The sequence below is a fragment of the Sciurus carolinensis genome, chromosome 17 (genome assembly GCF_902686445.1).
Source record: "Sciurus carolinensis chromosome 17, mSciCar1.2, whole genome shotgun sequence".
In the NCBI taxonomy this organism is placed as follows: Eukaryota; Metazoa; Chordata; class Mammalia; order Rodentia; family Sciuridae; genus Sciurus; species Sciurus carolinensis.
Window position 1 is genome coordinate 35,058,204 of NC_062229.1, and position 13,874 is coordinate 35,072,077.

General features: G+C 33.7%; 1 protein-coding gene across 50 annotated transcripts in view; it reads left to right on the forward strand.

Annotated features, from left to right (window-relative positions):
* The window catches only part of Clasp2 (cytoplasmic linker associated protein 2), a 192,781-nt gene that overhangs the window by 53,185 nt on the left and 125,722 nt on the right, over positions 1-13,874 (forward strand). For 47 of the 50 annotated variants that reach the window (XM_047530792.1, XM_047530773.1, XM_047530780.1 and 44 more), the window contains exon 8: positions 11,873-12,019. In XM_047530792.1, the coding sequence (XP_047386748.1) occupies positions 11,873-12,019 (147 nt within the window). Of the gene's footprint in view, positions 1-11,350; positions 11,491-11,872; positions 12,020-13,874 lie in introns of those variants that run through there. The other 3 variants (XM_047530816.1, XM_047530817.1, XM_047530818.1) reach the window with 1 other exon arrangement.

Here is a 13,874-nt window from a genome sequence, read left to right on the forward strand (position 1 = left end):
TATGGTTTAGGTCTGTGGGACATCTAGTCACATATGCTGTACCTTTAAATAAATAATAACCTTCTTGAGGCAGTTCTATTTACCCATTCTATTTACCCATTGGTGCACAATATTAGGCACCAGTAGCATCATATCTCAAATTTGATGTTGCTAATGGACTTGGATCTTCAAGGAAATATTTATATCTTTTTTTTTTTTTTTTTTTTTTGTACTTGTAGTGTGGTACAGTTGATTTTCTTTCTTCCTTTCTTTCTTTTCACCACACTCAGGATTGAACCCAGGGTCGCTGTACCACTAAGCTATATTCTCAGTCCTTTTTATTTTTGTTTTGAGATAGGGTCTTGCTAAATTACCCAGGCTGGCCTTGAATTTGTAATCCCCCTGCCTCAACCTCCCAAGTAGCTGGGATTACAAATATGTACCACCATGGTGCCTGGTTTCAGTTAATGATTTTAAGGGATATTATAATCAGATTATAACTGTGTTGAAGGTTTAGGTGCCAAAGTGAATAGATTTTGTAAAGGTTCTGAATAGACCTTACTATGAGTCTCATAATAATCAGTTTGATATAATGGTTATCGTGACATGCTATTATTTAATTTTATTAATACCAGATGATAGTGTAAATTGTCATCGTCTGTTTACTGCTTTGAACTGTTGAAGGTTTTGAATTTTTAAAGCACTTCTTTAAAAAAAATAAAAATTTTCATTTATGTGTGTGGTATTTTTGTACTGGGGAGTGAACCCAGAGGCTCTTAACCACTGAGCATCATTCCCAGTCCTTTTTATTTTATATTGAAACCCGGCCTTGCTACATTCCTGAGGTTGGTCTCGGATTTGCAATATTCCTGTCTCAGTCTCCTGAATCACTAGGATTGCAGGTATTTTTACACCTGGCTTCAAATATTTTTTTAAAAATTTTGTAGTTGTAGATTTTCAGAATGCCTTTATTTGTTTGTTTTTATGTGGTGTTGAGGATTGAACCCAGTGCCCCACACCTGCTAAGCAAGTGCTCTGCCACTGAGCTATACGCCAGCCCCTCAAATATAGTTTTAATCAATTATATTTACCTAGATATCTTAAGGGACCTTATCAAATTTATTGGCCTCTCCTAAACTTTGTATGGAATCAACTTTATTTTTGTAAACAATTGCTGAGAATAGCATCTTTGTATGAATGTTAAAATTTAACTATTATCTTATTTTGAAGCACTTGAATTTTCAATTTTTAATAATTCTGAAAATTTTAGTTTAAATTTAATACATTTTAAATTTTTGCCGCTTGATTCTTACTTTTGATGGCTTGTGATATTCTTTAGCTCTGGGAAATTTTCTCCTATTATTTTTTTGATACATTTTCTTCCTGTATGAGCTTTAGTCTCTTCTTACAGAATAGGTATTAGTCACACATTGGACTTCTTGGGTTGATTCGCTGTGTCTTTTATGCTTTGTCTTCTCTCTCGAGTTTTTCATCTTTCTATTTGAATCCGTATTCTGAGAGATACTCTTTACTTTGTCATCCAAACCATCCATTAACTTTTAACTTTGGCAAACAGAAGTTTAAATGGTTCTCAGAAGTTTCTCTTTCCATTTCTGGTGGTTCCTTTTTTTTTTTTTTTTTTTTTTGGGAGGAGGGGGGGTGGGGTTACTGGGGATTGAACCCAGGACCTTGTGCTTGTGAGGCAGGCACTCTACCAACTGAGGTATGTGCTATATCCCCAGCCCTGGTGGTTCCATTTTTACAAAATCATGCATATGTATGTGTGTGCACACAAACATGTTTTTGCAAGTGTGCATGTGCACACTTGTGTATTGAGCTCCCTGAGTTGGAGATAGGGAAGAACTTAATGATGAAATCTTTTCATAGATTTTTAGTTACTCCTTGTATTTATTTTTGTACTTCTGGCTTAAAAATTGTCACTTCTGTGTCATTCTGCAAGGTAGATCAATTCCCTGCTTTCAGGCAGCTTCTTAGAAATAAGTTGCAGCTTTGATGTATTATTTCTTTCTTTTCTTTCTTTTTTTAGTTGTTGATGGACCATTATTTTATTTATAGGCAGTGCTGAGAATTGAACCCAGTGCCTCACACATGCTAGGCAAGTGCTCTGCTACTGAGCCACAATCCCAGCCTGTTATTTCTTTTTTCTTTTCTTTCTGTTATTTCATAATGACCTTTAATTTTTATAAAAGTTTGCATCTTTTGAGAATTTATTGCCTTCTTTTAGGTGCCAATTTTACATATCTCTGCCCTACCTAACTTTCTTTATTTAGAGACAGAGTTGCATAGGGCCTCACTTAAGTTGCTGAGGCTGGCTTTGAACTTGTGATCCTCCTGTCTCAGCCTCCTGAGCTGCTAGGATTACTGATGTGCCACCACCCAGCCCCACCTCACTTTCTTAGCTCTTATGATGTGGTTATTTTATTGGGGTTCCATTAAATGGTTTTAAAAAGCAGGGAGCAAAGTGGTGAAAATTATTACTTTTTTTAGCAAAAAAAAATTAAAACATACCCAGGAACAGATAATATTGTAGTGAATGTTTATTATTACTTGTCATTCAACTTGAAGAAATTATCACTACATAGCCAATCTTAATCCATCTGTGTTCTTATTCCATCTTTACCCCAGCCCCATCATCTTGCTGGATTGAGGTGTGTATATGTGTATACATGTGCCTGTGTACTCGTTTACTTATATACAATGAAAGTGTCTATTAAAAATACAATCATGGTATCTTTGTCACATCTATAAAAACCCCTTAGTATCAAATAGTTGTTGTTCAGATTTTCACTTTCATGAATATCTTTTAATAATTTGTTTGCATTGGGACTCCAACAGGGTTCACTATTGTAGTTGGTTGATATATCTATTAGGGATCTATTCATCCAAAGCATTTATCTCTCTTTTTTCTTCACTTGCCATTTATTTGTTGAAGAGAATAATGTCTGTTAGGTAGAGTTTTTTTCATACACTAGATTTTATTGATTGTATCACCATGCTGCTTTTCACCCTTTTAAAATGTTATGTATCCTCCATATTTCCTGAAAATTGAAAATTCTTTTTTTAACTTTTTTAAATTTTTTCAGTTGTAGATGGACACAGTACCTTTATTTTATTTATTTATTTATTTTTATGTGGTGCTAAGTGAGGATAGAACCCGGTGCCTCGCAAGTGCGCTACCACTGAGCTACAACCCCAGCCCCTGGAAATTCTAATGGTTTGATCAAATCAGGTCCCAATTTGAAGTTTTGTTTTGTTGATACAGATATTTCATAGGTGGTATTTTGTGTGATATTTTGGATTTCTTTCAGAGGCATACATTGTCTAATTGTCTTTCTTTGTGATGTTAATCTTGGACAATGGATTTAGTTGTTATCAGCCTAATTCATCCTTTATAAAAGCTCCCCATCGGTCTTTCATTTATGATTTCAGCAACCATTGATCCATTGCATCTTTTTTTTTTTTTTTAAAAGAAGATTGTATTGTCCACTTTGGGGTTTGGAAGGGAGGGAAGAAGGTTGAGAATGAAGCAAGGAAGCCAGTTAAGAGGTTGTGGTAATATAGGCAGAGATGGTACTGGTCTGGTCTTCAGTTGCAGCAGAGGTAAAGAGAAATAGGTGCATTTAAGATATAACTTGGGGGCTGGGATTGTAGCTCAGTGGTAGAGCACTTACCTAGCTAGCATTCGTGAGGCACTGGGTTCAGTCCTCAGCACCACATAAAAAGCAAATAAAGATATTGTGTCCCTCTACAACTAGAAAAATTTTAAAAGATTTAACTTGGAGTTTTTACCTAAAAATTGTTGGTAAAATAAAACTATCTGTGTAGGACAGAAGAAAATTCCTACACTGTGAGCTTGAGCAGCTGAGATAGATAGTGATATTTATCATATTAGATGGGGGAAGATTTAGGGGAAGAATGTTCTGGAGGTGGTGTTGCTGTTGTTACCTATGTCAAGCTAGAGATGCCTTCAAGATCATCAAAAGCAGTTCAACATATAGGTTTGAATTCAGAGATCAGTCTAGGATAGAGATGAACATTTGAGAGTTGGCAGCCTATAGGAGATATTTAAAACCATGGAGAATGGATGAGAGGCTGTTGAGAAAAGGTGTAGTCTGGAGAGGAGGATGTTCAACTTCTAGTTGTTGGGTAAAAGAGGAAGAACTGACAGAAGAGACTGAGCTAAAGGTGCCTTTGAAGTCAGAGGAAAACCAGTGGGAGTTGCCTCTTGTAAAAGCATGGGATAGGGAGTGTAAATAATTAAAATTTGTGTTATATGAGAATCAGTGGTACAGTAGTTTTTAGAGATGATTGTTTCCTAATCTGTTAGTAATTAGCTGTTAGATATGACCATGGTCACTGCTGGATTTTAAACAAAATCGTGAACTGGAGTTGTGGTTCAGTGGTAGAGCACTTGCCTGGCATATGTGAGGCCCTGGGTTTGATACTTAGCACCACTATGAATAAATAAAATAAAAGATCCATTGACAACTAAAAAATATTTTTTAAAAAAGTATGAAACAATTCAGAAATCCATAGTTCTATTGCTCATTTAGCAATAGGACTAAGGATTAAGGAATATGGAAGGATACAGTTTCAAGTGAAAAGAGGAACTTTGCTATAAGAAACTAGTTAATATGAAATGGAGTGTATTTTGTGACTGAAAATCCACAATATTGAGGGTGGTTCTTAATAAACTAATTGTTTCACTAAAGAAAATTCATGCAAAATGAATTCTGTGAGACATAAAGTTTTGACTTGCTCTTTTGTTTGCTTTGTAAGAGGGAACATTTTTTCATCTATGGAATGAGTCTTAAAAGCAGAAGTTTAGGGTTTTTTAGTATATGTACCTCTAAAACTGAAGTGAAAAATTTAATAAGCCATTTGATTATATGGCGTCTCTTCAGTGAGAAAAAGAGAAGAAAAAAAAGCAATAGAACTTAATTAAAATAATCCGAATTCACACATCATTATCTGAAACCTTGGTGACCAATTGTGTTTTAGAATCCAGAATACTTCTGATTTTAGAAAAGTAATATGGTCACATTCCATATATTATGTAACAACTCCTGCTGAGCCTGGGACAGCAACCTATAATTATGTTAATACTTTTGCAGTTAAATGTGTGCACATTCACAGAGTAGAATAAATAAAAACAACAAATAGCCCCATGTCAGTTCACATTGTTTTGCCATGAACTGAGTTAGGTCAGTTCAGATTTTGCTATCAACTGAGTTTAAAAGACAAAAGAAAAACTAGGTTTTCATTACTTTTTGACTTTAGCCATGCTCACGTGGAACAGTGGGCCTGTAGTTTCTCAGTGCTTTCTGAGGATGGTTTCCAAGTATTATTTGAAGGTGACGGAAGACAAAGCCTGATCTTTTTTTCTTTGTCTTTTTTCTCCTTCTCCTCCTCTTTTTCCTGTCCCTCCCCTTCTACTGCTTTCTTCTTCCAATTTCCTTCTCTATTTCCATCTCTTTCTCCCTTTCTTTTTCTGCATTTGCATGTCCTCCTCCTTTTCCACTTCCTGAACTTTATTATTATTATTTTTGACAACAGAGCAGTTCGTTTTTATTATTTTGCATGGCAGCATGCATTAAAGGCCCAACAGATCCTGTGTCAGGTTACTTCTTCAGACCTAGCACCCACTAAACTATTCATTCTTCTATGAATTCTTCTTACCTGTTGGCTCAATATCCTTCCTGCTTCCCTCTCTTTTCCTCCTCTCTGTCTGTCTCAGTGATACTTTCAAGGAGTTTATTGTAATCTTTAAAGAAGAAAAAACTTTAAAAATTATTTCATTATAAAATATTTTTTAAACACACCAAAGAATTACAAAAAATAACAGATTTCCGTATACCCATTACGTAGATTTGATAGGTATTAATATTTTGTCATAATTTACTTCAGATATTTGGGGAAAACGTTGCTATATTCCATTTTATGCCCCATTCTTTGTAATAAAGTGCAAAATAGAAGTATATGAATCTATGAATGGAATTAAATATAATAAAAACTTATAAAGAGCTTCTTTTAACTAGGTTACAAAGAATTAATCCAAAATTTGGGAAGCCATATTCAAGGATCCAGAATAGTTGTCCTATTCTTCCTTAACCTCCCCTTTCCCTTCTTCTCCTCTGTTTTTCCTCCATGTACTCATCCTCTTTTTCCACCTCCTTCATTGCTGTCTCTTCTTTCTGTTTCTATCTTCTGTTCCTCCTATTCCTATTCCTCCTTTGTCTCTGTGCATTTCTCCCATTCTCCATCTCTTCTTTTCCATCTCCATCATATAAATAGCTCCCCCCCAGTCTATTCGCTTTATTAATTTCTACCCTCTACTGCCTTTTAATATGCTTATCTTGTTCGGCTTTTGCACTCAACACTAGTATTCTCTTTTCAAAACATTGGAATAAGAACACAAGTCATCAACATAGTCAATTTACAGTTTGCTTTTTTTGTTTAGATCCTTCAGTAAAAAGTAGAGCCACCTACTATATATGTCCTAGGTGGTGTCTTCTGATTTATCATCCTATTTACTAATAATGATTCCTTAAGCTATATCTAATCTTCTGTTATGCCTTCCCAGAGAATTTAAATTTCATTTACTATATTTTCATTTTTAGAAGTTATATTTGATTCATTTTTTAAAAAATCTGTCACTTTTTATAATTTTCTGATCCTCCAAATTGTTAAAATTTTCCCAGTAAGCAAGCGTAGATATTTTGTTAGTCTGTGCTTGATAACAGAACCTTAAGATTTTATGTAGGTCTATTTTTAATATCTGTTTCTTTCTATATGTTCTTGTTCATTGTGTCATTGTGCCTGGTCTCCTATAGAAAATTGTGGTAATAATTTGAGGCCAGAAATCCTCTTCTGTGGATATTTTGCTTTTGTTTTGTCTGTTGCTTGGAAGTACTGTCAGTCTGAACCCATAGAGTTTCATAACTTGAGTGTCTGGATTTCCCAAGCATTTGATTTTAATGAAGCATTCCATTTGATTTATTTCCATACTGCTCTCTTTTGAGAAAGTTTGAAAAGAATAGACAATGGAAAGTAAGAGCTTACGTACGTATTTCAGTTTAACCTTGAGGGTGTAGTCATGTGGTGACTTCGCATTTTATGTGGGTTTTGATTTCTGTTCCCTTTTCCCCACATGGCCTTCAAAATAGAAGTTTATATATATATATAAACTAACATGTATATATATATATATATATATATATATATATATATTAGTTATAGGTGGACACAATACCTTTATTTCATTTTTATGTGGTGCTGAGGATCGAACCCAGGGCCTCACACGTGCTGGGTGAGTACTCTACCACTGAGCCACAACCCAACCCCCAAAATAGAAGTTTTAATGTACTGGGTTTATCCTTGTATTTCTTACTACCTTGTCAAACAATTGTTGATTTTAAGGTTCTTAAAATTATGTATCTTATTTAGTGTGAGGTGCTGTTCCAGGCATTATTCCACATAGGGAATATATAGCAGTAGGCAGAATACACAAATGATCCCACCCTCATAGATTGTGAATTTTAGTGGGAAAAAAAGGCAAACAAAATTAATGAAATATGTACATGGTAAATGCTGGATAAATGAAATGAAGCAGGGAGACAGGGGTAGATCAGAGTATCAAAGTGTTGGAAGGTGACAGATGAATAAAGACATGAAGATGGTGAGGAAATAGTATGGACTGGGGAACAGGGACGTGGAGAAAGCATTCTAGGCAGGAGGAACAAGCCAAGAGGCCCTGACATGGATGCCAACAAAGAAACTAGTGGGGATGGATTGGAGAGAAAGAGGGAGGGAGCAATTGCTGTAGGAGATGAGGTTGGAGAGACTTTTGTGATATCTTAAGATTTAGAGTCCTGGTAGGCCTTTTTATGGAATCATAGGAGAATTTTGAACATGATATGATGTGATTTTGTTCAAATTAGAATGCTGTGCCAGGAATAAATACTTGGAGACAAAGGTGAGAAGCAGGAAGAAGAGTTGACTGTGATAATTATCCATGAATTGTTATAGGTACTGGGGTTATTGCATGAACAAGACAAAGTTCCTGCCCTTAGGAAGCTTCAAGAAATCAGCTTTATGACTTTATAATTTTATTGGGAAGTAATAACTGCTACAAAGAAAATAATTAGGATTTGTTCTGCTATTTTATTATATAGTTCCAAAAAATGTTTGAAACCCAGAATATTTATAGCTCCTACATAAATTGTAAAACAAACTTTATAATTTTAAGACTTATGATGATGAATGAGTTTCATGAATTCCATTGATTTATGGTTTAAAAAAATTCTAACCTTATTGGCAATGGGCAAAATACATTTTCATGCTTGTAGATTTTCCATTGACTGATTGATTATTTAGTGATTGGTTTGATTGTGGTGCTAAGGATCAAACCCAGGGCTTTTTGCATGCTAGGCAAATGCTTTGCCACTGAGCCACATCTCCAGACCTTGTTTTTCCTTTTAAAGGGTTCTTCAGTTTCCATGTAACATATATGAAGTTATGTTATTGTTTACGTAAATATTTAGGGTTCCTTGTTCCTGTCAGATTGACCCCTTAACCATTCTAAATGTTTGTATCTCTAATAATGCTTTTAAAACCTGCTTTGTGTGAAACCAGCTTTTTTGGTTGGTATTTGACAAGATCTGTCTTTGTCATTTTACTTTTAACCTTTATATAACTGTATATGTAAAGTATTTCAGTGAAGCCATCTATTTTTAAGAAATTCAATTTTGACCTTTTCTACTATACATTTAAGGTAACTTTTGGCATATATGGTTTTATACTTACCATTTTGTTTTTTGATTTCGTCTAGTTGTCTCCTTTCCTACTTCTTTTTGTAAACCAGATATTTTTAATATTCTATTTTTCTTCTCTTTCATTTATGTATATATTTAGCCTTCTTTTATTGATTATCCTAAAGCAAGAATTGGCAAATTCTTGCTTGCAGATCACATCCAGCTGTCCTCCTGTTTTTGTACATAAAATTGTATTGAAACACAGCCACAGTTATTTGTTTACATATTATGTATCATAGAAAGACAATGTGTATTAGTTGCAAAGCCTAACATATTTGTTCTCTGATCCTTTTTGGAAAAAATTCATCAACCCTGCTTTAGTGGAGTGTTTCTTAAACTTGATCACCAGAATCTTTAGGAGGGCTTCTTAATGGGCAAATTACTGGGTTGCATCTCCAGAATTGGGTTGGGGCCGAAGAATTTACATTTCTAACAAGCCGCTGGTAATTCTCAACTACTGGCCTGGGGACCAGATTTTGAGAAACACTGCCCTAGCCAGGTATTATGATATAGCATCTTTGATATATTATAATCTAAAATCAGTTACATATTGAGTATCCCTTATCTGAAATGTTTGGGACAAGAAGTGTTACAGATGTGAATTTTTTAAAAAAATATTTTCTGAACTTTATCAGTTGAGCATCTGTAATCCCCAAATCCGAAATTCAGAGTGCTCTAAAAATCTAAAACTGCTTGACCATCATATCATCTTTGAAAAAGTGTTAAATTTTGGAGCATGTCAGATTTCAGTTTTTAGATTAGGGACACTCAACCTGTACTATGTTTAATACTTCCCCAATAATGCAGAATCCTTAGAACCTTTTAACTTTGTTTGCTGATCTCTTAGGAGCACCATTTTATAATAATTACCAGTTGGCAACAACCCAAATGTCTGTCAGCAGAATAGATACTAATAAATTGTGGTACATTCATACACTTGAGAACTCTAAGCAATGAAGATGAATCTTCCAATCATTATTTTCATATTTCTTAGGAAAGGAAACTAGATACCTGAGTTCAAGTTGTGTGGTTCCTTTTATACAAAGTTCATAAATGAGCAAAACCAACTATGATGTAGAATTCAGAACTAGTTTTGTTACAAAATAATGACTTTTAGGGGTCTCTAAGGTGTTTTCAGGATGTAGGTAATATATTATTCTGGACAATGGTTACATCAGCATGTTCATTTTATGAAAATTCATTGAACTGCAAACTCCAGATCTGTATACTTGGCTCTATTTTTTTTTTAAAGTTAAAAATTAATTTCTCAGTCATTTTGAGAATGTTAATTTGTTTTAATGGTAGGGACATTTACTCTTTTCAGTTCTTGTGTGTGTATAGGAACAGAACACTGTTTCCATGGGGACTTCTGGCTACTGTGTGTTTCAGTACCTAACTTTCTGTAGATTTTTGTGTCTACTCTTTCTGAGCTGCATTTTTTACATAATGGTGGCAAAAAAAAAGTTTATTTGAAATTGTTATTAATGTTCTTAACAGAGCAATCTATGTAAAGCACAGGTTTTAAACCCATTACTTTATCTAAACTGACTCTAATTGTTTTATACTAAAATAATTTTTTTTATACTAAAATAATTTTTTAACTAGAAATTTACTCTTTCTTTTCTATAAAGTGTTATTTAAGAAAAATACTGATATGAAATATGGCTTTTTGTTAGGGTGTCTTTGATCCTTTTGTTTTTTTCCCCCAATAAATAAAACTTAAAACTTTTTTGAGGTATTTTCTTTCAAATATGTTTAATAGTTGTACTGATATTACCCCTTCATCTGGATGATTTCATTCCAGGTGGTTGGATATTTTACAGGTAAAGAACGGTTTGAAAGGGAGGAGATTCTGGCATATTGATCTGAAGCTTATGGTGAAGCTGCTTTTCTGCCTCGCCCATCTTGTTTGTCATAGTTGGTTTGTGCAGGGTCCTAGAGAAAACCATTTTCTCAGAGGAGTAAAACTGAATATATCTTGTGATTTTTTTGTTGTTGTCGTTTGTTTATTTGGGCGGAGGAGGTGGTCTTGGGCTGTTTCATTTGTATATGAGAAGATGATGCTAGTGTGGTCATCATATTCTCAAAGGAGCCTTGTAAGATATTAGAGAATCATTTATGAGAACAAATTGTTCAGTTTGGTTTCTGTGGCCTATATAAACAGCAGATTGTGAGATTATGGAGTTAATTATGTACAGTAATGAGCTGTTATATTACTGATGCAATCATAAGCACCTCAGCACAATGAATATTGCAGAAAACCATATTTTCTATTTATGTAAATCTTTGTTAATTAAGTAAAAGAAAACAAAGACACACAAACTTAGTATTAAGTGCCCTTCAAATTTTGAATAGAATAAAGATTATAGGTGCATAGAGAATTTTTTTAGATGCATGGAGAATTTTTACCTTTCATCTAGCAGTAGCTGCCATAAGATGATGTCACCTTGTAGCTGATTGGCTGTTACAGCACCTAGGGCAGGGAAGAGAAAGAAAAATGCCGGCACAAACCTCAGTGGTGGTTCTGTGGTTGTTTCTATCTATTTTTGATAGAATCCTTGATTAGTATCGAATTTACTGTATTTGGCCATGTGAACTATTGGGAGCATCCTAGGGTGAGGGAAATTAAGAGCTTTCAGAGGAATGAGGCGACTGATTTGCAAGCGGATCTGTGATTGTAAGTTGCAGAATCTGGGTATAAGGAATAAGGCAGGGCGTGCTGGAAGATGTACTATGGGAGGAGCTGGCAGAAAATGCTTGTATGAGTAGCAAAAAAATGAAAAATGCTTCTTACTGCTCTTAGAGATAATGTTTGTCTTTTGCCTTAACACATATAGGTAGGAAAAATTATAATACTGCATTTTGATTTTAAATTTCCAAGGGTTATTTCATATAGTGTTAACCAAAGTATATATGCTTATTCAAAAGACCTTTATTTTGTATTATATATCTTAACAAAGTCATGATTTTATATATGGCATTATTTGAGTTTTGAGTCTTATGGAAAATGGAACAAAGCTTAATTTCCTTTAAATACATTTTTCTAATGCTTTGTGTAGATAAAAGCTTTGATGATGAGGAATCAGTGGATGGAAATAGGCCATCATCAGCTGCTTCAGCCTTCAAGGTTCCTGCACCTAAAACATCCGGAAATCCTGTCAACAGTGCAAGGAAGCCTGGTTCAGCAGGTGGCCCTAAGGTTGGAGGTAATGTAAATCCATTTCAAATCTGATGTGCATGCTCCCTGCCCTTGATATGAGCACACATACTTAGAACTTCGGAGGAATATGTTTATTCATGATTGCAGCACTATTGCAGATCTGGAGAGTCCATTGCAACACACATAATGTACTACCTTTTTGAAATGTTAAAATATTGTATATTGTTATTTCCTATAAGAACATATGTGATTAGTGTCTCCTTGATGATATTTATTTTCTAGTTGCCGTTTTTAGAAGGAAAGATTCTAGGAAGGTGAGTGTGTGTGTGTGTGTGTGTGTGTGTGTGTGTGTTTTAAAGGAGAGGTTTTTAGAATTTGGCAATTAATTTTACTCTACTACAGCTGTTACACCTATGAAATGCTGCATTATGTAATGAATTTACACATTTGTCTAGGTAGTAAATCTTAAATACTCCAATGTTTAAAAAATGGTTGAAGATACTGATTACTGAATCACTTGTCACAATAGGAAATGGGTGGTGGTCAAGTAAAATTTTTTCAAAAAATGGTTTCTGGATTAGATAATAATAAATAGGAAAAAGCAGATTTTATACAGTTATACAGCACATAGTGTGTTCTTTGAACATATTTGAACTGTTCTTAGCTTATTGCCTTTCTTTACAATTTTAAATGGTATTTTTCATATGCTAATTAGAAAGCCTGGTACCTTTCAGGTGTTAGTTTCTGCTGGATTATTCTTATGGAATGAATCTATAAGAATAAGGATAAAAAGTTAATGCTAAAGGGACATTAATCCATTATTTTAAAAATAAATGTTATATTTTGGAAGAACAGGTATTTCCTTATTTACAGTAACTGGTGAGAAAATCATGGCCTTGAGGATTTTTGGTTTTTCTCTTTCTGTTTATAGTACTTTAATTAAAAAGAAAAGAAAAAATAAAAACTGTATATTTTGATCAGGTTTTATATGAGTCATACTTCTTTAATATTTCAGTGCAACCCAGTATTATTTTTTGGTAAGTCATATGGTATTCTAAATATAGAGAAACTATCATAGTATTTCATTTTAACTTTAACTCCCTGATGTGTCATGTAACAACTAGAAAGATGGAATGATATATGTGTATGTGTCTGTATACATACACACACACACACACACACACACACACACACACGTAAATAAATGACCAGTGAAATTAAAATGTCTTCCCTGTTTCTCAGAATATTTTGAGTAACTCACACTTTAAATTTTTAATTATTTTGTTTTGCAGTTATAGAATTTTGTTCTTATCCAAATGTTACTTATGATATCATTACATGATACTTTCTATTATGCATTATTACCTGTCTCTAGTAAAAAAAAAAATACATCACATTCAGTTGTTTCTTCCTTTTGTAACAAATGACTATCTTCATTCATTACAAGGGAATTTTTTTAAAATTTTGATTTATAGAATTTTACCTATAATATATAATTTTATGACACTGTCTTATTTCACTTAAAATAGATGAATAGATAAAATATATGGTGATATTTACCATTTTTGAGAATCTGGACTAGTGGTTTATAATTAGCTTTGTTTTTTCATGGCTTAAAGTCTTTTCTTAGGTGAATATTAAAATGGTAGTTTACCTCCTACACAAGTCACTAAATTCTGATATTAATCAAATGAATATAATCAGATTTTCAATAATGTTTCTGAATGTCCTCCACTCAATAAACTGTAGTCCTACCAGATACAAAGATGTTAGTTTTCATATTTGTAGTCATTTATCACTCACAGATTTTATCCCCCATCTAGGCAATGGCCCTTTCGATAATAATAAAAGAAAAATTTTTGTTCTTCTCTCCTTTTTCTTATGCTGTCTCCTCCTCTTTT